This window comes from Oncorhynchus nerka, linkage group LG6 (assembly GCF_034236695.1).
Source record: "Oncorhynchus nerka isolate Pitt River linkage group LG6, Oner_Uvic_2.0, whole genome shotgun sequence".
NCBI classification, from domain to species: Eukaryota; Metazoa; Chordata; class Actinopteri; order Salmoniformes; family Salmonidae; genus Oncorhynchus; species Oncorhynchus nerka.
The window spans coordinates 29,257,693-29,282,009 of record NC_088401.1 but is presented as its reverse complement, the minus strand read 5'-3'; the positions used below and the strand labels follow the sequence as shown (position 1 = coordinate 29,282,009).

The 24,317-nt window shown below is 41.3% G+C and overlaps 3 protein-coding genes across 6 annotated transcripts; 2 read left to right on the top strand and 1 right to left on the bottom strand.

The window, feature by feature from the left end:
• Nucleotides 1-1,516: 1,516 nt before the first annotated feature.
• On the top strand, nucleotides 1,517-4,742 carry penkb (proenkephalin b). The gene is made up of 3 exons (XM_029662709.2): nucleotides 1,517-1,710; nucleotides 2,026-2,166; nucleotides 3,650-4,742. The coding sequence occupies exons 2-3, from the start codon at nucleotides 2,029-2,031 to the stop codon at nucleotides 4,283-4,285; spliced, it is 774 nt and encodes a 257-aa protein (XP_029518569.1). The 5' UTR covers nucleotides 1,517-1,710; nucleotides 2,026-2,028; the 3' UTR covers nucleotides 4,286-4,742.
• A 4,775-nt stretch (nucleotides 4,743-9,517) lies between these two features.
• Nucleotides 9,518-19,180, top strand: sdr16c5b (short chain dehydrogenase/reductase family 16C, member 5b). Of its 2 annotated transcripts, none has more exons than XM_029661304.2 (7): nucleotides 9,518-9,625; nucleotides 10,318-10,658; nucleotides 12,967-13,098; nucleotides 14,259-14,358; nucleotides 14,489-14,633; nucleotides 15,625-15,750; nucleotides 18,230-19,180. In XM_029661304.2, exons 2-7 carry the CDS (start codon nucleotides 10,338-10,340, stop codon nucleotides 18,321-18,323), a joined length of 918 nt encoding a protein of 305 aa, XP_029517164.1. In that variant the 5' UTR covers nucleotides 9,518-9,625; nucleotides 10,318-10,337; the 3' UTR covers nucleotides 18,324-19,180. The 2 variants fall into 2 exon arrangements, with proteins under 2 accessions (XP_029517164.1, XP_029517163.1); XM_029661303.2 differs by lacking the exon at nucleotides 9,518-9,625 and adding an exon at nucleotides 9,800-9,946.
• A 1,318-nt stretch (nucleotides 19,181-20,498) lies between these two features.
• Nucleotides 20,499-24,147, bottom strand: chchd7 (coiled-coil-helix-coiled-coil-helix domain containing 7). Of its 3 annotated transcripts, none has more exons than XM_029661305.2 (4): nucleotides 24,025-24,147; nucleotides 22,997-23,064; nucleotides 22,773-22,871; nucleotides 20,499-21,533 (listed from the first exon to the last, which is right to left on the bottom strand). In XM_029661305.2, exons 2-4 carry the CDS (start codon nucleotides 23,048-23,050, stop codon nucleotides 21,429-21,431), a joined length of 258 nt encoding a protein of 85 aa, XP_029517165.1. In that variant the 5' UTR covers nucleotides 23,051-23,064; nucleotides 24,025-24,147; the 3' UTR covers nucleotides 20,499-21,428. The 3 variants fall into 3 exon arrangements, with proteins under 3 accessions (XP_029517165.1, XP_029517168.1, XP_029517167.1); XM_029661308.2 differs by lacking the exon at nucleotides 24,025-24,147 and adding an exon at nucleotides 23,837-24,018; XM_029661307.2 differs by lacking the exon at nucleotides 24,025-24,147 and adding an exon at nucleotides 23,245-23,814.
• Nucleotides 24,148-24,317: the final 170 nt, after the last annotated feature.

The following is a 24,317-nucleotide window of genomic DNA, read 5'->3' as shown; positions in this document are numbered from 1 at the left end:
CTTCCCTTTCAAATAACCCTTTCTTCCAAAACGGTTCTTAGGTTGTTAAAGGTTCTAGGTAAAACCCTTTGCGTTACAAAGAACCCTAGGGGTTCTTCTGATCAAAACAGTTATTGGTAGAACCCTATCCCTCCCCAAAGAGCCCTTTTGGAACCCTTTTTTCTAAGAGTCTACCAATAGATGCCCTTTTTTGCAAGGCTTTGGAAAACCTCCCTGGTCTTTGTGGTTGAATCTGTGTTTGAAATTCACTACTCGACTGAGGGACCTTACAGATAATTGTGTGTGTGGGGTACAGAGCTGAGGTAGTCATTCAAAAATCATGTTAAACACTATTGCACACAGAGTGAGTCCATGCAACACATTTTCACTCCTGAACTTATTTAGGCTTGCCATAACAAAGGGGTTGAATACTTACTGACTCAAGCCATTTCAGCTTTTCATTATTTATTAATTTGTAGAAATTTGAAAAAGCATTATTCCACTTTGATATTATGGGGTATCGTGTGTAGGCCAGTGACACAAAATCAAAATGTAATCCATTGTACTTGTTGGCTGTAACGCAGCAAAATGTGGAAAAAGTCAAGGGGTGTGAATACTTTCTGAAGGCACTGTAAGTAAGTAGTATAGTTATGTGGAATTTGCATCGTTCCCTGCTGCTGATAGCTAATCCAGGTAACTCATAGGCCCTGACATTTTAGAAAGAGTTGCTTCTGCTGCTCTGTATTGTAAATCGAATCACTAGGCTATGGTGTGGAGAGGTGATTCAGTGAACTTCGTGTCGTGACTTAGTCACTGGTGGCCGATGGCGCAAAAGTAGGCCTAAACAAAGAAAGCTGAGATTCAGCACCACTGATGCAGACAGCGACTGAATCGGGATTCCAAAGTTCAGCACCACATGACAGTGAACACAGCGACCGTCTCAGGTCACTCCAGTGACTCCACGCTGTGAGAATCGCTGGAAATAAATGATCCAGGGGATTAAAGGCCTAAACCTACTCTATGGATATGATGGATGGTTTACATTGACTGAGGCGTAGATCAGTTAGTGGTTAAATACAAAAACAAGTAACTGCCACTTTTGGAAACTAAACTCATGGACTGTGTTTATAAACACAATTATCCATTGATATGGCAATTAAAAAATATCGCCTACTAAACCTGTAGGCCTACAGCATTGTGTAATCTGGCACAACTACATTACATCTATAAACATACAATGCAATATAAGTGGGAGATCCCACTCACCTTGAAAAATATTAGTTCCAGTACTTATCTCCATAAATGTTACTTACCATTATGCTGAGCACCTCACTTGATGTTGTGTGCGTCATTAATTATACGTCAGGAGGAGCTTTCCCTTGACGATGAGGGATCACTTCACTGTTGTTGGCCGGTCTCCTATAGTGCGGCATTTAAGGGGTGTCTGATCGCTCAAGCACGACAGAGAAGTCCGCGCATTTATAACAAGCCCACATTGAAACGTTTCGATGCTCCTATAGTGACTGAAGTGGCAGGGTGCTTTCCCTGCGTTCTCTTCCAAGATTCGAACTCAGAAATTAAAGTGATAAAGTTTGTTTTAGGGCTAAACTAGCCACGCAGTGACTGACTACATCCAACAGTTTTTTTTCTCGATACAACTGCAACAGAAGAACTTGGAACATCAGTATAATTTTTTGAATTAGTAGGAGGCTACACGATAAAACGAGAAAGGTGAGTTAATAATTGTATTTATTTTATTTTATCTCTGAGCCAGAACAGTCTAATGTTGGACTTGTAAGATACTTCCATTAATGTCTCTAATGTGTCCATTCATTTGTCTAATATGTTCATATGCCTAATTTGTTTAGGCTAGTTCATGTCTAATGTCTAACACAACTAGAAGAAGAAGAACAAAACTGATTTGTGTATCAGGCTAATATATTCTGCATTCAGTTTAAATTCATATAAGCCAACATAGTTTAGACGCGCAAACTTCATGATTTGGAAAGCATCGATCATTTAATTGCTCACTCTCTTGTTTCGCAGTCCATGGCGGTATCAATGCGTTCCTTCTGGACGTTGGCTTTAAGCGCGTGCCTTGTGTTGACGGTGAGTGCAGACTGCGGAGCAGACTGCGCATATTGTATTCACCACCTACAACTTCAACAGACAGACATCAACTCTCTCGTAAGTAGGCCTACAACTAAAACACAATATTTTTTTCATTTTCATAACATAACGTTTGTATTAATAGGGAATTACTGAATGTCCTCTCTATCTGCATGCGGGTTTCTCAGAAGCTTTTTCGTAGAGCTGCTTACATTTCCAAGAATTGGCCACCTACCACACAATATATTTTCAAACCATAGATGAATGTACATTACAATCATTCGCTGGTTTTGTGATTAGGCTATTTCCACTGTATTGATCACTTGGAAATTGAATAAATAGACGTATGATTTAATTATGACACCTACAATCTACATGTTAATTGATTAAATGACATGAATTATGGGAATCAGCTGTAAAATTGATTTTGGGTGCAATACACTAACTAGAGCGAGTCAAAAGCAGTAGGCAAGGACTTGAACCACAAACCACCATTGACTATTATTTTATAGCATACAAAGAAATACATTGTTTTGTAAATGCATATTTATTTGCCAAGGGAATCTTGGCATGCCTATAATTATTTTGGAAACAATGCAAGTCTGTTAAGTTAACATTTAGGAAAATGTTGATTTAAAAACAGTATGGCTACTGTAAGTGTACAGAGCAACCTAAATCATATGCTTCATTTTTGTTCAATTATTTGGATCTAAATTGTGCCAAGTATGACATGCAAACCTGCATGATTTCTCAAGACTAACCCTAACCCATTTGAATGGGAGAGTATGGACAGCCTAGTTTGAAATAGTGTACTTTCTATTTTCCACCACTAGATTGCAGTTAAGTGTCATATTTCACATGAATATGGCTCACTTTGACTGACTCTGTAGAAACTAGCATCTGCATTATGTCATAATGTTGTTTTCAATTCACCAAAGTAGAATTATAGGAGATGGGGAATGCCCTCCCCAATCGCCTCCTAAAGCTTTGCCTGAGGCAAAGGAGGAGGTTGATGGTGGAGAGAAGCAATGTCACAGACCATTAGAGATTGAGCTTAATAGATGCTCAGGATTGATTTGCTTCTGCTAAATGTACTAGGTGGAATGGTGGAACACCCAAGGCACTGTGATGTTTGTGTGGAGCCCCCAGCCCCCCAGCCCCCTAACTCCCCAGCCCCCAACTCCCCAGCCCCCCAGCCCCCAGCCCCCCAACTCCCATGACCAATGACACTGTGCTGGGGGATTTAGAGTGACATTTATCACCCAACAGAGAGCACTTAACGTCTGATTGGCTGTGATCATTGGGTATCTCTCCACCAACCGTACTGTAGTTCTACCGCAAACCCGAGCACTGTGCTTTTCAAGTGGATAATGAGATTTATGGGTTATTGGAAAGGAGAACCACAAAGAGACAAAGATTTCAAGGGTGGACAGTTGAAATATTGGATAGGATGATAAACCAGGTTATTTCTCTATGTGATCAAGTTAAATGTAAAGAAAAGAGTTTCAAAACACTGATCATTCTATTGCCTTATGACTTCTGATCTCGATCTCTCCCCCAGACATGTACGTTAGAGTGTGAAGGAGCTCTCAGCCCCAAGAAGTCCTGGGAACTGTGTGAGGATGTCCTGCAGGCTAGAAATTCCGACAGTCCAACAGAGGGAGACAAGGCTACCACAGAGACCTCCAAGCTGGACAACAACGACCCACATCAACTAGTAAAGAAGTATGGCGGCTTCATGAAACGCTACGGGGGATTCATGAAGAAAACAGCAGAACTGTACGGTCCTGAACCCGACGATGTCGACCACGGCAGGGAGATCCTATTCAAACGTTACGGTGGGTTCATGAAGAAGAGTGGCGAGCCAGAAGACACACTGAGTCTGCTCCGGGAACTGGTGAGGAACGTGGATGGCGGCGATGGCGGAGTGGAGAAACGCTACGGAGGCTTTCTGAGGAGCGCCAGACAAAGCTCTGACTTGGAGAACGGTATCCGAGAGCTGCAGAAGCGCTACGGCGGCTTCATGAGGAGGGTGGGCAGGCCCGAGTGGAGGGAGGAGCAGAAACGCTATGGAGGCTTCCTCAACAAGCGAGCCTGGGGGGAGGAAGAGGAGGACGAGATGGAGAAGGAACGAGTCGAGTTGGAAGATGTTCCTGATGTGGTAGAGAAGAGATATGGAGGATTCCTGGGATACTGACCTTCCTAAATACCTGCCACTGCTCAGTCATGTTCTGTTTTCTCGTCTTGCCTGCATTTTTACAGGTTTCTGTATGTGATTGGCTGTAGTAAACATACTGAAGCCTACATGGTTATTTTAGTGGTGTGACATACTGTAGCATTCACTCTCCATCTCTAAGAGACTTCCCTAAGCACTTCTCTGACCTCTGACCTCTGTGTGCAGTAGGCTTTGTGAGACTCACTATTTTGTCATTGTAGTGACTGATGTGCCCAAAATAAAAGCTTCTCAGACTTATCAAACCGAATAAATAGCCTACAGTCAGAATAAGATATTTGCTAGACTGGAATACTTTTTCACACATCTTGCTTTACTGTGGTTAACGGCTGTCGATTTTCTAGATGTATCTATTTATTTCATTTGATTGAAATCCTTGTAACCGCCTGCTTATCTGTATGTAGAATAAATAAATTGCTCTAACTGCAGAATAATGTGTTTGTCATGAATAAATATGTCTTATTACTCTGAATCGATGTCAATTTTTTTACTTAACAGTAAAGATTTAAGGCCAATTTATGTGCTTGTTCCAAAATTCATTTCAAGTAAACATGTCAAATCTATTTGGTTAAAATTCAAAACAAACAATTCAAACAATAAGTAATCAATCCAACGTATGCTAATCAAATCAAAGGAAAAACAAACAACAAAAAATCAAATGCATTCAATCACAAAACCGGTAGCAATAATCAGTCCATCAATTAGTTAGTCAGGGGCAGCAGGTAGCCTAATGGTTAGAGCGTTGGACTAGTAACCAAAATGTTGCAAGATTGAAACCCCGAGCTGACAAGGTAAAAATCTGTCGTTCTGCCCCTGAACAAGGCAGTTAACCCACCCTGTCATAGAAAATAGGAATTTGTTCTTAACTGACTTGCCTAGTTAAAGGTAAAATAAAAAAAATTCAAAAGTCAGTTGTGGTTGACAGTGGCTTTGTGGTGGGGGCTGACAGTTGCTGGATGGAGGTTGTGGTTGGTTGGTGCTGGTGTTGGGACTGGGAAAACCTGTGTTGGTGTTGGGGCTGTGTTGGAAACCAGGGGTTGATGCTGGGACTGGGGACCTGGGAAAAAACTGAACTGGGGCTGCTGCAGTTGCTGGGTTGGGGTCTGTAGAAGGGAGGGAAGACAACCTGAGGAGCAGGCAGACACACAAGTGAGCCCTAAACCCAGAGGTCAATGGTGGTACTTCCCTGTGGCTTGCTAGATCTTTGGTCCTCCCTTTGCGCCTCTTCTGGTGTGGTGATGAAAAGTTCCTGGTTCTGGTCTGGTTCTGTTAGAGGGATAAGTGCAGGAGGGTGGGTCCATCAGCCTGGGTGGGTGTTGGAGGAGGAGCAATGCAGCAGCAGGGCTGCACGCTGGAGGACAGAGGAAACTAACAGGGCCCAGAACCACTTGGCCATGGCACACTCACAAACAGATGGTAGGTGTGTTCAGTGACAGTGCCTCCTTATGGACAGCTCTCTGTATGTACCTTGTGCCATCCATAGTTGGATTCCCTAGTGGGGAGGCAACCATGAAGAGCCGTCTGAGGAAAGTCCTTCTGTTCGGAGTGTGTTGTCAGGGTCATGACGATGGGTTATTGGTGGGGTCCAGGTCTGATCATTTCGTTGCAGGGATGGGGGATATTTCTGGGACGTCTTGATGGTGGCTGCTGATGGTGGCTGTATCATGTTATGGGTATTCTTGTCATCAGCAAGGACTAGGGAGTTTTTTAAATAAAAATAAATGGAATAGAGCTAAGCACAGGCAAAATATTAGAAGAAAACCTGGTTCAGTCTGTTTTGCAACAGACACTGGGAGACAAATTCACCTTTCAGCAGGACAATAACCTAAAATATAAGGCCTAATATACACTGGAGTTCCTTACCAAGATGACATTGAATGTTCCTGAGTGGCCTAGTTACAGTTTTGGCTTTAAACGGCTTGAAAATCTATGGCAAGGCTTGAAAATGGCTGTCTAGCCATGATCAACAACCGATTTGACAGAGCTAGAAGAATTTGAAAAAGAATCCTGTGCAAATATTGTACAATCCTGTAACGCTCAATGAGTGAATAGGTGTGGAGTCAGGCGCAGAGAGCAAAGGATGCGGGAAAAACACGCTTTAATGTCCAAAAATAATCACAGGAACAAAAATAGTATACCAAACCAGGTATAACTACAGAACAAAAATACCCTAATCGTGAAAATACAAGGACTGCGAGAAACCCAAATGAAAACACTAACCACTCTAACACATACAGATGAACAAGGCCGCACAAACAGAAGCGGTCTGAACAAACTTAAATAACCCCACCCTAACAACCAAACAAGGAACAGGTGAAACCAATTAGACAAAACCAAACGAACACAGAACAAAGGATCGGTGGCAGCTAGTAGACCGGCGAGGACGACCGCCGAGCGCCACCCGAACAAGAAGGGGAGTCACCTTCGGTAATATTCGTGACAAATCCAGGTGTGCAAAGCTTTTAGAGATTTACAGAGAAAGACTCACAGCTGCAATTGCTTCCAAAGGGGATTCTAATGTATTAAATGTGAATACGTATGTACATTTCAGTATTTCATTCTTCAATACATTTGCAAAAATGTTTAAAAAAACTGTTTTCACTTTGTCATTACAGGAGATTGTGTGTAGTTGGGAGAGTCTTTACAAATATTTCATCCATTTTGAATTCAGGCTGTAACACAACAAAAATGTGAAATAAATCAAGAGGTACGAACACTTTCTGAAGGCACTGTATATTTGTATCAGAAAATGTATTCTAATTCAACTGTCATAAAATAGTAGTAGAATTGTATATAGTTCAGGCCAGTGAAATACAAATGACAAAATAGGTATTGAAGTATTGAAATACATATATAAAATACATGTAACAGAAATACTGCCCATCGTTGGCACCAGCTACCTGCACTGTAAACCTGCAACAGTTTACTAACCACTGTACTTCCAGTAATGCACTGTAAATTCTAGAAATACAGTATGTTGCTGTAGTTAGGTGTTCCAGTAATATGCTGTAAAAGAACGAGTGACATCACCGATTGAAACGCTACTAGCATGCATCACTAACTAGCTTGCTATTTCACACTGGTTACACACAAACACACAGACACACACACGCATACACAAAGGGTTAGTCATAGCAAGATTAAAAGACAAAGCCCTACTAGGGATGAATACATTGTGTCAACATTTGATGGCAGAACAGATGGCTTCTTCCTCAAATTAGCTGTTTGAGGGATTTGACATGTTCGACTCATATTGTCAAAATTGTAACAATGGAAGTTGAAAGGCAAATGTTTCTTTATTGTTGAGAACTAAAGAAGCCTATTGTTGAGAACTAAAGAAGACAAAGGAGATGATTGTGGACTACAGAAAAAAGAGGACCGTGCACACCCCCATTCTCATCGACAGGGTTGCAGTGGAGCAGGTTGAGAGCTTCAAGTTCCTTGGTGTCCACATCACCAACAAACTAACATTTTCCAAGCACACCAAGACAGCCTTGAAGCGGGCACAACAAAACCAATTCCCCCTCAGGAAACTGAAATGATTTGGCATGGGTCCTCAGATCCTCAAAAGGTTCTACAGCTGCACCATCGAGAGCATCACTGCCTGGTATGGCAACTGCTTGGCTTCCGACCGCAAGGCATTACAGAGGGTAATGCGAACGGCCCAGTACATCACTGGGACCAAGTTTCCTGCCATCCAGGACCTCTATACCAGGCAGTGTTTCTCCCTTCTTTTACACCACTGCTACTCTCTGTTGTTATCATCTATGCATAGTCACTTTAATAACTCTACCTACATGTACATATTACCTCAACTAACCGGTGCCCCCGCACATTGACTCTGTACTGGTACCCCCCTGTATAAAGTCTCACTATTGTTATTTTACTGCTGCTCTTTAATTACTTGTTACTTTTATTTCTTATTCTTATCCATATTTTTTAAAACTGCATTGTTGGTTAGGGGCTCGTAAGTAAGCACTTCACTGTAAGGTCTACTACACCTGTTGTATGTGACTAATAAAATTTGATTTGATTTAACATGATTTTTCATTCATCCAACTTCCATTGTCCTCCAAGAGTTGTGCAGTAGTGGGAATAAATAGTCACGCAACAATCATCAACAAATATTTCATATTTTAAAAACTTAACTATGCAGTATTAGTTAACAGTTTGTAAACTACTTGTAAACACCTTAATGTAAAGTGTTACCGCGGTCCCCCACAACTCCCAAAACCCACTGACCTTGCATATTACCAGCACAGTTGAGTAACCTAAATATCTAGGGCTTGGGAATACAATAGCAAGGTACGGGGAGGCCAGTCCAGCTCAACATGCAATCAATAAATCAATAGATGTTCTCACAAAGAAACCTCAAACTACACACTAGTAAATATTATTGGATAGATGGAAAATAATAAAAAATAAAAAACGGTCAATCTTTATTGTCCCCAAACATGGTCTGGGCTCCTGCTTTATACTAAAAGGACACACTTTGTTCACGCCACTTCGATACAAAGTGATTTTTGTAGCAGGTTAGGAGAATATTTTTATTAACTCTTTTCTTCCATCAGTCTCCTAACCTGCTATGCTCATCTCCTAACCTGCTGCGTAAATTCTCCTAACCTACTACTTGAAATGGCGTGAAAATAGTGTTTCCCTTATACCGCAGTCATAAATGAGATCATCAGCACAAACATCACATTGCTTCCTGTGTCATGATCATTGTCTTGGTTTTAGGATACAAAATCGATCTTAATTGTCGGGGCAGTGAATATAAAAGTACTTGAATTATTCATGTTAATTGATGTAATTAATAATTCAGTTATATTATTAGCTTTAGATGAAGAAAAAACAACTGAAGCTAAGATAGCATATGAAGTCTATATACATAATACTATTCATGAGATTTGATTGATTTAGGATTATTGTCAAAGTAATTTGAATGGTAAAGTGTGTGTGTGAGAGAGAGGTGGACGGGCGATACAATTTTGCAACATGGACTAACATTGGCTACAAGATTGAGTGGACCACGGATTTGAGGTGGACGGTGGACAGCGGTTCCTTTTGACCGTAGATTTTCTAATGCATGAATTATTGTTTGTCGTCAGCACAGGGCATCATCATGGGTTATTTTTTTACCAATGAGTCGCTTGTAGTAAAATCGTCGTCTCCCCACAATGCCTCTTACTAGGTCAAAGTTAATAGGTAGCCGCGACTGGCTTTGCCGATTTGGATACGTTTAGCGCGCAGAACACAGAAAAAGTGTTTGAAGAAAGGGAACCAATATTTAGCCTATAGATTAAGGTAAGCGTATCTTTATATTAAACTGAATGACAACTGATTAAACGGGCCGTTTCTAATATAGGCTACTTCCATCAACTCATCACATAGAGAATGCTGAGCAAATGGTTCATAGGAGACGCGCCCTGCCTGTGTGCGGTTAAAGCCATAGCCTGCCCTACGATATAGAATTGAACTTTGTCTCGAGGTTAACACGGTGTCGGTCCCTACTACCTCATTGTGCAAAGGTCGGAAAAGTAATCCTATAATAGGATAAGCGCTATTATTTTTGTTTACTTTGATGCTCGATATAGGTTTCTAAGACTTGTTCTCGTAAGGAAAGGGGTAAGTTAAACGCTGTGTAGCCATATTTGAAGATATCAACTGAATTAGAAAACGTAGTATTTTGTCGACATGCTATCATCCTTATTAGTGTTCTTATTCTAAGCCGATTCTGACATTGAAGATCGAGGGAAAGAAAACAATCAACATAGCGGGGAAATAAAGCAATCAATTGTAATGTTTTTTACCTTTATTAATTCAGAATGAGGCCTATGGAAACCCATAGGCTAACAACAGACCTGACAATGCTAAATCGTTTTGGGAAAAGAGAGACAGTTGTTTTTCCATTAACCATAATATCAGAATAGATTCTAGCCTATGTATAACGCATATTTTTATTTTTTAACTCAACTTTAATTCATGCGGTTTGATAGGTACTCTACTAATCTTTAAGATGAACTTCGCTCTGGAGACGCTACAGGTGCTGGCCTTGTCCATATATTATAACATGGAGGCACTTGTAAAACTCTTCATCCCTTCGCGGAAGAAGAGCGTTGCGGGAGAAACTATCCTCATCACAGGGGCGGGTAGCGGCATCGGCAGGCTGATGGCGCTTGAGTTCGCCTCCATGGGCGTAACGCTGGTGCTGTGGGACATTAGCCAGGATGGCAACAAGGAAACGGTTCGACTGGTGAAGCAAAAGGGCGCGGCCAGAGTCCACTCATACATCTGTGACTGCAGCAACAAGGCAGAGGTGTACTCAGTGGCTGACCAGGTGGGTTTTATGCCACCTGGTCAGGTATATGGTCTATATACCTGGCCAGGTATGGATGTTATCACCCATGTTCTACCACTTTCCTACAGCAGGTAATAGTTTGAAGGTCTGTATTATTTTTGACAGGCTACAGTACCGTATTTTTCAAAACATACTGTACACTGATCTTCGAAGTTGTAATTTGAGCTGTTGCAAATACACCGCACTGCAAAGCTCCTTCCGGAAAGCATGCAAATGTATTTGAGAGGGAAGATATTTACATAAATAATTGATGTCAGCCCAATGTCTATTATAAGGTACAACAACTCAAAGGGCCTTCATGCTTTGGGAACAAATGTTGAAAGACTCCCACACATTCCATGTCTGCTCTGTTCAGGTCCACCTCATGATTACAGCTCAGATCCCACAATATTCCCATACTGTGATCCAGTGCATAGGTATTGGTTAGATACTGGAGATCACAGTCATACTCTGCTACACTCTCAGGTTATACCTAGAACCTTTAACATCCTAAGAACCGTTTTTGGAAGAAAGGGATCTTTGATGACTCTTTGACGGGCAAGAAAGTTTATACAGTTGTTGGAAGTTTACATACACTTCAGCCAAATACATTTAAACTCAGTTTTTCACAATTCCTGAAATGTAATCCACGTAAAAATGCCCTGTTTTAGGTCAGTTAGGATCACCACTTTATTTTAAGAATGTGACATGTCAGAATAATAGTAGAGAGAATGATCTATTTCAGCTTTTATTTCTTTCATCACATTTCCAGTGGATCAGAAGTTTACATACACTCAATTAGTATTTGGTAGCATTGCCTTTAAATTGTTTAACTTGGATCAAATTTCGGGTAGCCTTCCATAAGCTTCCCACAATAAGTTGGGTGAATTTTGGCCCATTCCTTCTGACAGAGCTGGTGTAACTGAGTCAGGTTTGTAGGCCTTCTTGCTGGCACGCATTTTTTTCAGTTCTGCCCAGAAATGTTCTATGGGATTGAGGTCAGGGCTTTGTGATGGCCACTCCAATACCTTGACTTTGTTGTCATGCACAAATGACTTGTGTCATGCACAAAGTAGATGTTTTAACCGACTTGCCAAAACTATAGTTTGTTAACAAGAAATTTGTGGAGTGGTTGAAAAACGAGTTTTAATGACTCCAGCCTAAGTGTATGTAAACTTCCGACTTCAACTATACATACAAACATATATCATTTTTCCCAGCATGCTCTATTGCAGGGAGATTTTCAGAATAGTTTGTTTTACTGTAATATCTGTGTTTTTGCATGTACATTACTTGGTTGATAAATGTTATGCTACACAAAGATAAATAACATACAGTTTAATATAATCCAATCTGTTAGTAATTGGATGTATTTCATCCGTTAGTGAGATGGTTGTTCCAGTTTGGATGATTGAGTTAGTCTCAATATTCAATCTTCCCTACCTTGGTAGTCATTCTGAATGCAGGTTGCAGGTGATTAACAATTCCACAATTGGTTATCCTAACTCTGGCTGGATTGCAATAGGAATTACAGATCATTTTGCAAACCAGCATAATGTGATTTGCAGGCTGATGTTTCTAGTAAACCAGGAGATTCCTAACACCACTATGTTAGGGTATAATTAGTCCCTCAAATAAAGGCCTTATGATATATGTAATTTATTGTCATAAATAATTACATTTTAAAGTATAATAAGGCTGGTGGAACCATTCATAGATCATTCTAGGAAGAACCCTCCAAAGATAAAATGTTTCTCGGGAGAACCCTTCACAGACGGTTCTAGGAAGAACCATTAGATTATAAAATGGCTCTAGGTAGAACCATATGCAGGGGGTTCTTTGAAGTACTCTACATAGATAGGGCTCCTGAGTGGCACGGTGCTAGAGGCATCACCACAGACCCTGGTTCGATCCTGGGCTGTATCACAACCGGCTGTGATTGGGAGTCCCATAGGGTGGTGCACAATTGGCCCAGCGTTGTCTGGGTTAGGGGAAGATTTGGCCGGAGTAGGCTGTCATTGTAAAATAAGAATTTGTTCTTAACGCACTTGCCTAGTTAAATAAAGCTTATATTAAAAAATATATATTAAAAAAAGAACCCTCTGCAAAGGGTTCTACCCAGCACCAAAAAGGGTTCCCCTATGGGGACAAACCAAAGAACCCTGTGTGGTTCTACTTAGCACCTTTTATTTCTCAGAGATTAGTGGTAATCTGTGTGATCTCTGTGTGGTAGATTTAGGCTCAGTTCCATTTATGTTCTTATCCTGTTACGTCTATACAGCATGCTATATTATGTGTTGATTGCCAGGTGAAAAGGGAAGTGGGAGACGTGACAATCCTGATAAACAATGCAGGCATTGTCACAGGGACGAAGTTCATGAATGCTCCCGACAGCCTGATTGAGAAGTCTATGGAGGTCAACTCCAATGCTCACTTCTGGGTGAGTTGGAATTTTATCATGAACATTTTGTATTTTTCTGCGACATGTCAAATCAAAATCAAATCAAATCTAATTTTATTTGTCAAATGCCTCGTATACAACAGGTGTAGACTAACAGTGAGATGTTTAAGGGTCCTTTTCCAACCATGCAGAGTTAAAGATAAGATATAAGAAATAGAAAATAGAAATAGTGACACGAGGGATAGATACACAGTGAATAATGAAAAACAATAACATGGCTATATACAGCGAGTACCAGTACCGAGTCGATATGCAGGGATACGAGGCTATTGAGGTAGCTATGTACATATTGGTAGGGGTAAAGTGACATAGATAATAGACTGAGCTGTAGCAACAGCGTATGTGGTTTGTGTGTGTGTGTCTGTGTGTGTGTGTGTGTGTGTGTGTGGCGTCAGTATGCGTGTGTGCGCATTTTATGTGTGTGTTGGGGTGTCAGTGTAAGTGTGTGTGAGTGTGTGTGTGGTTATAGACCAGTGTGTGTGCATAGAGTCAGTGCAAGAGAGTTAGTTAAAAAAGGGCCAATGCAGGTAGTCCGGGTAGGGTTAGGGTTGGGAGGCTTGGGCTTGGGTGTTGAAGCTGTTCAGGGTCCTGTTGGTTCGAGACTTGGTGCACTGGTACCGCTTGCCATGCGGTAGCAGAGAGAACAGTCTATGGCTTGGGTGGCTGGAGTCTTTGAAAATATTTTGGGCCTGACACCGCCTGGTAAAGAGGTCCTGGATGGCACGGCGCTTGGCCCAGCGATGTACTGTGCCGTACTCACCACCCTCTGTAGCACCTTGCGGAATGGGTGCCTTGCAGTTGCCCTACCAAGCGGTGATGCAGCCAGTCAGATGCTCTTGAATGTTTTGCGGATCTGCAGTGCCATCTTTTCAAGTCTAAGAGTAAAACAGTAGCATAGGGAATGATAGATGGCCTAAGCCCGCAGGATGTGCCAGACCAGCCTATGGAAATAACGCTAAACGTAACACAACATGCTCATATCAATATAGGTGTAAGATAAACATAAAATAAAAAAATACTTAGACAAGGAGAGACAAAGAACATGTTCAAATATCAGTGCGCATGGGGTATTTTTTATTATATGCGTAGTATGTCGCCAGCAAAGTAATTCTCAACCATGATCATCTGTTTTCCCCCAGACTTACAAGGCGTTTCTCCCTGCAATGATAGCCAGTAACCATGGTCACCTGGTGAGCATCGCAAGCTCTGCTGGACTGATTGGAGTCAACGGCCTGGCAGGTTAGATATACTCATCTCACTCACTACCCCTCTAAAGTGGGATATAAATATTTTACCCAACATCACATAGTGTGAGTGTGAACACTCAGAGTAATGCATTCCCATTCCTCTAATCTCTGTCTGTGCTCAGATTACTGTGCCAGTAAGTTTGCGGCTGTGGGCTTTGCTGAGTCTGTGGCACTGGAGCTGCTAGCGACAAAGAAAAACGGAGTGAAGACCACTATCGTGTGTCCCTTCTTTATTAACACGGGGATGTTTGACGGCGCTGTCACCAAGTGGGTCCACCGTTTTGACATACACACACATACCCAGAACACATTTTGCTACCATAAGCTCTGTTAGAGGAAGTGCTGCGACTGTAGACACAATATGGAAATATGTACAATGTTGCACTGCGCTATGTGTAGTAGCAGTGTGTAGCTAAGCAATAAAATGCTTGCTCTGCTTCACTTTGCTAGGAGGTGAAATTCTACTTTGTAACTGTCTTGAGCAGTAAATGTATATGATTTAGACCAGGGAGTGGAAATACAATTAATGGCAGTATACCCTGGTGTGTAGATGACCTTCAATTATTGTCTAGGCCGGGGCAACCTCGCCCTACTAGTTATGTGACACCACCATAGATGCCAGCTCTACCTGGAGTGCCTAGGGCCATGTCCTTAGATGTCGCTAGTGATCAAGGCCGTTTGAGTGGCGCGCCCGCATGTGTGCGTGCGTGTGTGCGTGTGTGTGTGTGTGTGTGTGATGTCAGAATGAGTTACAAAATTGGGCCCTTCCATTTTCTCACTTTATTATTCATGCTGTTTGGTTCAGCTTTTTACTGGCCACAGAGCAGAGCAATGCCTACCACATCCTGTTACTCAGACACACACACACACACACTGTCAAATTTCTGAACAAAAATCAGGAACCAATCACGATGAGATTTGAATGAGATTGTGATGTTGAAAGTCCCCACACAAAAGTCCTGTTTTTATCAAGATGCTTCAATGGTTTTTATTTGTTCTCCAAAGTTTATGGGTTTTATGTCTTTTAAGGAACAGACTGAAGGCAGAAACTGATTACAAAGTACAACGTTCATCGTGGCATAACATTTTGAAGGATTTGAAGTGAAATGTAAAAGGGGCTTAGACAATCATTGTTGAAGGCGTCAGTGCATGCAGTGTGTTTTTAGATGTAGATTCACACTAGAGAGTGCCAGCCCATTACTTTGAACTGTTGATCAGTGAGAGAAATGATTTGTTTGGTTTTGGGTGCTTCCTGCAGATGGCCCATTCTCATGCCCATCCTGGAACCTGACTATGTGGCCAAAATGATCGTCCGTGCTATCCAAACTGACCAAGTGTACCTGTATATGCCTCGGATCCTCTACCTCATCCTCGCCCTCAAGAAGTAAGAACTGTACCAAACACTATGCAGGATTTACTAAATGGACCCCCGGGCCCTAGCCGCTACCTCCCCAGTCCCAGTTGTCTCTTAGGTTTAGATGTATTCAAACAGGTTTTTTATATCTTTGTTTATACAACCACAGCAGTCACGTGTCAAAAAATGCAGCATCTACCTGTGGAGGGGGTCTACCTGCTACTAGTACCCAAAAGCATTCTGCATTTTTGTTCGACTACTGGGGTAAAACAGATACATTCCATTCTACTTGAAATATACTAATTGAGGACTCATAAAGAAAAGGGAAGGGAAAGGGGGAATAGCCAGTCAGTTGTACAACTGAATGCATTCAACTGAAATGTGTCTTAAAAGTGTATTTATTTGTATTTATTAAGGCATTATTATGATCCACCCAACACTGACTTTCAAACCTTTGTACTCAGCAATGACCTAGATTGTTGACACAACAAAAATGTATGGAGAGGACGCAACAGATAAAACTGTTGACACTCTGGACTGAGAACAGTGGTGTAGTGAAGGGTAAACTCACGCTAACGCAGTTCACCGCACCTTTTTTATTTTGGCAAGCGGATACCCAACTTTTGCGCCAAAAAATGCATTGAAAGTGTAGGGAGCGTTACTTTACTCACCGGGCTCAATTCAACCAAATCCACATTGCAGTATTTTTTACATCAAAATAAAAACATGGTGGTTAAATAAAACAGCAGAATGGTTTAGGGACCTATGTGTGCGCAGAAGCGGGAGTTGGGTCAATAAAGCCATTGCGTGCATAAACATTGTTGTTTGTCCCTCAACTGGACAGACACCAAGCAGATTGATCCGGTACGAATGCAGATGAGCAAGCCTGCATTGTGTCAAATGGTGTGGGGGATATAAGCAAAAGTGCAAATACTTCCATCACAGGGACTGAGATTGAGAGTGGAGTGAGAGAGACTGAGAGTGGAGTGAGAGAGATTGAGAGCTGGAACACGTTGTTTGTGGTGGTGCTTGTCTAAACACTAGAGATTGCTCTAGAGATCTGAGTGATTAATGCAGGCCTGCCACAGAGGATACTTGACCTGACAGCTGCCTAGGTGGAAAGGTGCATGTGTAAACAAAGAGTGGAGAGAGGAGGTTGCGTGAGAGACTGAGTCGAAGGCGGTTAGCGGGCACAAAACGCACACGCAAACACACAAATAAGTGCACACACGCTTACAGTACACTCGACCGCACGCACATGCAACTTTCTTACATGTACACGAACTCGCATACATCCACCCATGTGTACTTATTTCACACAATCGACATGAACACGCTCGCAGAAACAAGGTGACATACAACACACGGTTACATGTCAAAATAACTGTCTATGTACCTCTAGCCATTATGTCATGTTTATTCAGTGTTTAAGGATGTGCTACGAATGCTTTGGATAGTAGTTCATGCTAATCATTCATATCAAACACTATAAACACAGGCATTGGTTTCAGAGGCGGTAGGGAAAGGTCATAACACGTGAGTGATTACAACACAGCCTAGACAGGAACTGAGAATGTAGACAGACATTTTCTCTACCGCAGACTGCTTCTCTGCTGTTACATTGGGACAGAGTTGAACTTTTTAGTGGGACTATGACCCCATTGCAAGAGGGGAATAATATTTCAACACACACCCCCACACACACTTGCTACTCTGAGCTCACTGTTTTATCTAAGGATTCACTGACATGAATTCTAAACTGCATCTGGGCCCTTCAGTACCTTCACACAGGCGTAAAACTCCCACTCTTAATGGTGAATTTTTAAAGAAATCCTATTGCTAATTACCTACTGCAACTAATTTAATGAAAATGTATTCCTTGAATTTGATTGAAGTGCCAAAAATGCATAAATTGGATAGATGATTAACTCACAAAAGAACCTGGATTCTAAGGTGGACATTTAGTCAGTTGGGCTTTAGCTGGGAAGCCCTCCATGAATGAGAGCACCTCAGAAAGAGAGAGAGGGAGATAGGAGAGAAAGAGAGATAGCAAGATAGGAAAGAGAAGGAGAGAGAGAGAGATATGACTCACCTCCTGTTCCTCATGTATCAATTGTAATCAAGCTCTACTTCCGTATGGAAATCTGTATGGAAATCTGCACACTACCACAAAGCCTTTGATGGTTCCTATTGTAATTTTTTCCAAAAAATGATTGTAAAAGTTAATGTGGTGCATGATCATATGGAGTCACTAGCATTTATGTCAGTCATAAAGGCATTTTATTTTTGATTATTGATGTTTGAAGTGCAGCCGTTCTTCACAGAATGGCTTTACTGCACATATACATGACGTACAGTATATGTACATGACTATTCAATTATTTTGTTCAGTATTTATTGGGTTTTGTGCGTTTGGAGAAGAAAAAAAATAGGTCAATAATTTACAGCTGCTGTGAAGTAGAATAAATAACCCCTGTCTCTTTTTATCACGTGTGTTCTCTTCTCACAGCATTTTGCCCACTAAGTTGGGGCTCCTCTTGGGAGACTACATGGGGGCATTCAATTTCATGGATGCATTCAAAGGCCATGGGAAAAAGGACTGAAGCATTCAATAAGTGCTCAGGAGGGGAGGATCTCAATCCATTTCCTGCATGAAGTGCTGCAGTTTTACAACCCTTTGTGAATCTAGACTACATTTTAATAAGCTTTTCTGACTTTTATAATGGAAGTAATATGCATGTCCTACATATCAGTGCCTAACTGCCTATACATGTACATTCACTGTAGAATTGAATTGTTAGTGCACAAATAATTATCGCCTATGAAGGATGTTTTAAAGAGCCATTGGCAGTATACAGAGATGATGCACTCGTATGAAACTATGGTTACTAATTCTACCATATATGTTGTTACCTCTTGTTTTACTACTGTGTGGGAATACCGTATGAAGTAAATGTCTGTCATTTTACGTCCAATGAGATTTCTCTCCTGAGTCACTTGAAAGGTATTCATTTACAAAAGCTACTGCTTTAAAGTGGTTGTTGAATGATATCTTGCTTTTATGTATTTTAATCGAAGTATATGCATCGTTAGCCTTAATTATATTATAGTCTTATTATGTAGCTTGTTCAAAAGTATCCGCATCAAAAATGTAGTTGGGATATATATTGCCATGGCAATAAAGCTGCTAAGAAACTTTAATAATTTAATAATATGCCAAAGTATACTTTAAAGGTTGCTGATGTTTCAACTCGTTATGTGATAGTATGAAATTATGGACATATAATCATTATTCATTTACAGGTGCAGCCATGGTTATCTTTTCAGATAATCCCAATCGTATATCATGTCTTAATGATTGACCATGTATGCCTAATATATTAATCTTTGCTTGCTGGAAAGTTAAATGTTTGGAAAGCTTTACAACTGTCTGATCGCATAATAAAATACATAACATACATGGTTTATCTTCTTTATGCCATTGACTAAAAGTAGGACATCTGTTCAAAGTAATAGATTGGCACAGAGTAAGAGACGTTCTTTGCTTGATTGCTTGTTTGATAATGAGTGCAACTCTTAATCGGTATTCTGAGAGCCACAATGTTGTAGTGCACATCTGCTGTGTGCAAGGGATTGTTGATTATAGGCATCATCTCAACATTTGCATGGAAAAACACACTCTATGAATCTGCAGATCTGGTGGATCCTCACAGTCTGACCGTGGTCAGTCGCCATTAAAACATTTAACAACCCTACTTATCATTCACCGATTCGAGGGGAAAACAACATTGCTGTAGACCTCAATAGCCAGATTTGAGGAAGCAGGGTAATGTGTGGGTGGCTCCGTCAGTAAAGCAACAGCACCACCTTGTGTAAATGGCTCTGAAACACTAATGCGAAACAATAGCACTGGCATACAACCGACACTACATGACATGATACAAATGTGTCGAAATACAATACAACTGAAGCTTTTCAAATGTGTTTTATTGTATCAAGTCATAGGCTATTACCTTACATAATGCATGCACTTGAAACAAGCAGTACAAAGTGAAGTATTTTCACCAATTAACCTGGTCCCAGATCTGCATGTGCCCTCACGAGTATGTGATTCAAAATACTAGCCAACTGAGATTCCAAGGGGTTTGGCTAACTGCATATACTGTATGTGATGGTGTAAACACTGCGGCAGCATGGATTATTGAATCAGAATATGACCCACTTTACTCCTGGCACTCATGTATTTAAACCTGCCCAACAGAGTCGACCTTTACATTGCAAGACTGTTTAGCATAACAGCGAATCAGATGTTGGCCAAAGCACATTTGGGACTCCCGAGTGGCGTAGCGGTCTAAGGCACTGCATCTCGGTGCTAGAGGCATCACTACAGACCCTGTTTTTAATTCCAGGCTGTATCATAACCGGCTGTGATTGGGAGTCCCATAGGGCGGCGCACAATTGGCCCAGCATCGTACGTATTAGGGTTTAGCTGGGTAGGCCGTTATTGTAAATAATAATTTGTTCTTAACTGACTTGCCTAGTTAAATAAATAAAAAACCATACAGATCTGCGATCAGGCTTGGTGCCAATGTTATGGTTTTTCTCAATCGTGTACAAGCAATTTTTGGATCCGTGTTGAAACGTGTCATTAGTCGGTCAGCAGCGATCAAATGCATGTACTAACTTTATGATCATTTTCTTGTCTTTGTACCTGACTTGCATATCATATACCACCTTTTGCAAAACTTTAAATACAAATGTCATCAGCGAATACAAAATGAATTGTAGTCTTTATTTCAGAATATTAAAACAAAATGTTCACCCGAAGAGAAATACGTTAACTGTTTCCGGCAATGAGTAAATACTACTGCACGGAATTCTAATTCAATCCCATCAGTGTCATACCATGTACAATATCGAGAAATCTCTAAGTAATGGGGACTCGTATGATTTTGTACAATATTGCTGACATTCAGAGTGAAGTTGGGTTCCAAGTAAATCATCTCCAACATGGTCACCTTCCATTATAGAGCTTGTGTGGATTGAGGCTATACGTTCATATCAGTGGTGTTCCGCCATTGTATTCACCTTATTTCCTATTATGTATAGCAATGGAGTCTCCAAAACTATGAGCAACCCAGCCTATGCATTGAATACAAGGACAGATTGTGAACCGATGAATGAATCCTGCACACAATGCTTATTTTAAAAACAAAAAATGCTTTTACGCGATTGTGAAAAAGTACACCAAATAAAATAATTTTACAAACACAGATTCAGTTTATTTTCAGTGATGCTGGCAAGGCTTGCAAATAAAGGTGAGTAAGTCCATAGTCTTTCCAGTTCTTTCTTTAAAGATTATTAAAAACATTTGATTCATGAAGGCAACTTGAAGTGCTTTTCCATATAGCTCCACTCATACTAACCAGCTATGCACATTCATTGCCAGATTACAGCATTAGTCATACTGTAGTGATTTGATCATTGATATCGGTACTTGACAGGTTTCAACGCCACCATCAACCTTTAGTGGCTAGCAGCACACAGTGCCGCAGAGGCACCTCTTGGGGCACGGTCAGCATCATAATGGTGAGGTGTGTGGAGGAGCTCTCAGACCTTCATAAAGAAGGTGTCTGACCAAGAGCTTTACTGGAAAGTATGGTCTACACCCCACTCCAGTGTTTCCTTCTACTGGTCTTGCCACTGCCTCAATAGGGCTTGCCTCCAATGGCAGCTAGAATCTCCTGGCGCTCCTCAGCAGTGGGCATGTCAGGCTTCACGCCGTCTCGTCTCCTATTCACCATGAGGTTGTGCTGAAAAAAAGAACAGAAAACATCCAATTTGTAAGTCGCTCTGGATAAGAGCGTCTGCTAAATGACTTAAATGTAAATTGGAATCACGTCAATTTAAGTCCATAGGCCCTGTGATACGCACTGATTCGGGACTGTTAGGGGCGGCACGCAGCCTAGCGTTTAAGAGTTCAAATCCCAACTGATTAAAAAAATATAAAAAAATGGGTGCCTGATGTTTTGCCCTTGAACAAGTCACCTAACCCCTTACAATTGCTTCAAGGGCGCGGGGGGTGTGAACATAAGAGTATTTCCAATCTCTGAAAGTTAATAGACAATGAAGTACATATTATAATGCAGATGGATAGATGAACAAAACCAGAACATTACCAATAATTTTGTAGGGCAGCTCCGTGCAAATGGCTACATTCCCAAGACTCCAATGTGGGTGTCCTGGAACACAGCCACTGCAAATCCCCATCTCAACCCAGTTGACGTAGACAGAGGCTCGTTAAGGGGTGGGCTCTTGCCTTAGACCGCTGCGCCACTCGGGAGGCATTGCATCACAGTGCTAGAGGAGTCACCACAGATCAGGGTTTGATCCCGGGCTGTATCACAACCGACTGATCAGGAGTCCCATAGGGTAGTGCACAATTGGCCCAGCGTCTTCCGGGTTAGGTGATGGTTTGGCCGGAGGGTCTTTACTTGGCTCATTACGCTCTAGTGACTCCTTGTGGCGGGCCAGGCGCCTGCAGGCTGACCTCTAATCAGCTGAACAGTGTTTCCTTCGACACATTAGTGCGGCTGGCTTCCGGGTTAAGCGGGCGGATGTTAAGAACTGCGGTTTGGCAGGTCACGTCTTGGAGGACGCATGACTCAACCGTCGCCTCCCGAGGCCTTTGGGGAGTTGCAACGATGAGACAAGATCGAAATTGGGGGTAAACTTTAAGGAAAAAAGAAGTGGCCTCTTCAGCAGGTGCTAATCAATTAAGCTGATTCCATAGTTTAAAGACTGGCACAGAATAACTCAACAGGGGGCGAGCTTTGAATGCAGTGAGTCATTCTGCTAGTCCTTCCAATTTTAGTTTGAGGTGATTTGAGTATGTTTTAATATTAAACATTGCCTTCGGACAACCTGTAAATTTAAAATTTTCATCTTTGCCTCATGTTGGCCTACATGCAATACTTAATATCTATTTGAGATCTCTCACTGCATTAGGCACATTAGATTGGCATTCATGGATTGCGCCAATGCATACTCACCCAGTATTTTCTGCAGTTTTTGTATCTCAGAAAATATGCAGAACACATGTTCTTATCATAGTTATTGGCATCCAAACATTTCTGAGAACCATCACTTTCCTGGAAAAGAGTAAAGTCATGTGGTTCAATTTGATAGAAATTACATTAACATTCAAACCAGTATAGATCTCAAATGTAGTAGGCATAATCTCATTCAAACATGTAGCCTGCATACTAATACATACTTCAATGCATGGGTTTATATCTTTACTTCGAAGCTTGCGCACGTTTTTGTCCATTTCTTGCTGCGTCGCTGAAAAACAAACATGTGCAATACATTGAAGTCGATACATTGTGTCGTGCAATTAAACAATTTATATGATCACGGTTGGCTACAATAAAACATACAAGGTCAGGGATGGACCCATTGACCTATGTATTCTCAAGTGCGGCAACAATGACTAGATAAATATCAGGTACAAAAAAAAGTTACCATAATTTCAGGAACAGCAAACTCATAGCTGCACTTTATAACGTTGTTGCTCGAGCTACATGGATGAACGTCAGAGAAGGCGAAGCGAGAGCGTTTACGGCGCTCAAAATCTGTCCAAGAAATAAGACCACGAAGTATTTTTTTTTGTATGAGAGTCGGTGACGAATTTGTTAAACAAAAAAATGTAATCGCTCATTTCCTACTTGAGGTTTATTTGATGTGATATAAGTTATGTACTGGTTATGTTGTTACGAATGCACTGACAGTGGACGCACGTGGCATTTTGGCAAAAAAAAAAAACTTTAAATCGGAGTTGTGCCTGTTCACAAGCATATCTGCCCTCTAATTGGCTGGAATGGTCCCACCTGATCTCGCCTACCTTCCATCTTCGTGGAAATATTTCCATTGTTAGTGCCATCACTCGACTATCTTGTCAATATAATAGATCATCTTTGTCATTGACCTTCGAATGAGTGAGCTACCTACTGCAACTATAGCAGCTAACTAATAAAACATTAAGCCCGCAAGAGGGCTAACGACGCTTTCTGCTAACCGATGTCACAAAAGCGACACTGCAAAGGCAAAAGGTTACCTCAAAAGTTGTGCCTGACTCTCCCCAAAGATGTATGATAGTGCCGCAGCTAGCGTAGCTCTAGCTAGCCAGCCAGGAAGTCGAATTGTTTGATAATGATATTTTCACGCGACAGCGAAACTTTCGCAAATCACTGCGCTTCGACTTTGGTCAAATCTACATGACTGCCCACCGTGTTCCGCACTTACTTTTCTTGATGTTATGTGGAAATCTTGGTTGAATACTTGTGCATCTATTCCCTCATGTCAGTTCGAACGTCATTTAATAACATCGCACTACGATGTTCATGACGTCTGCAACAAACTGACAGCAAAACTGACCAACAGGACAAAATACAGAAACGACGACAGGGTACTTTTCAGTAAACTGACAGGTCGATACGCCAATAGGACGGTTCTAATGACATTCTTAGTCCACCTATTGTTATAAATAAAACCAAAATGAAGTCAATGCGATTGACAGTATCACTAGCGAGTCCGAA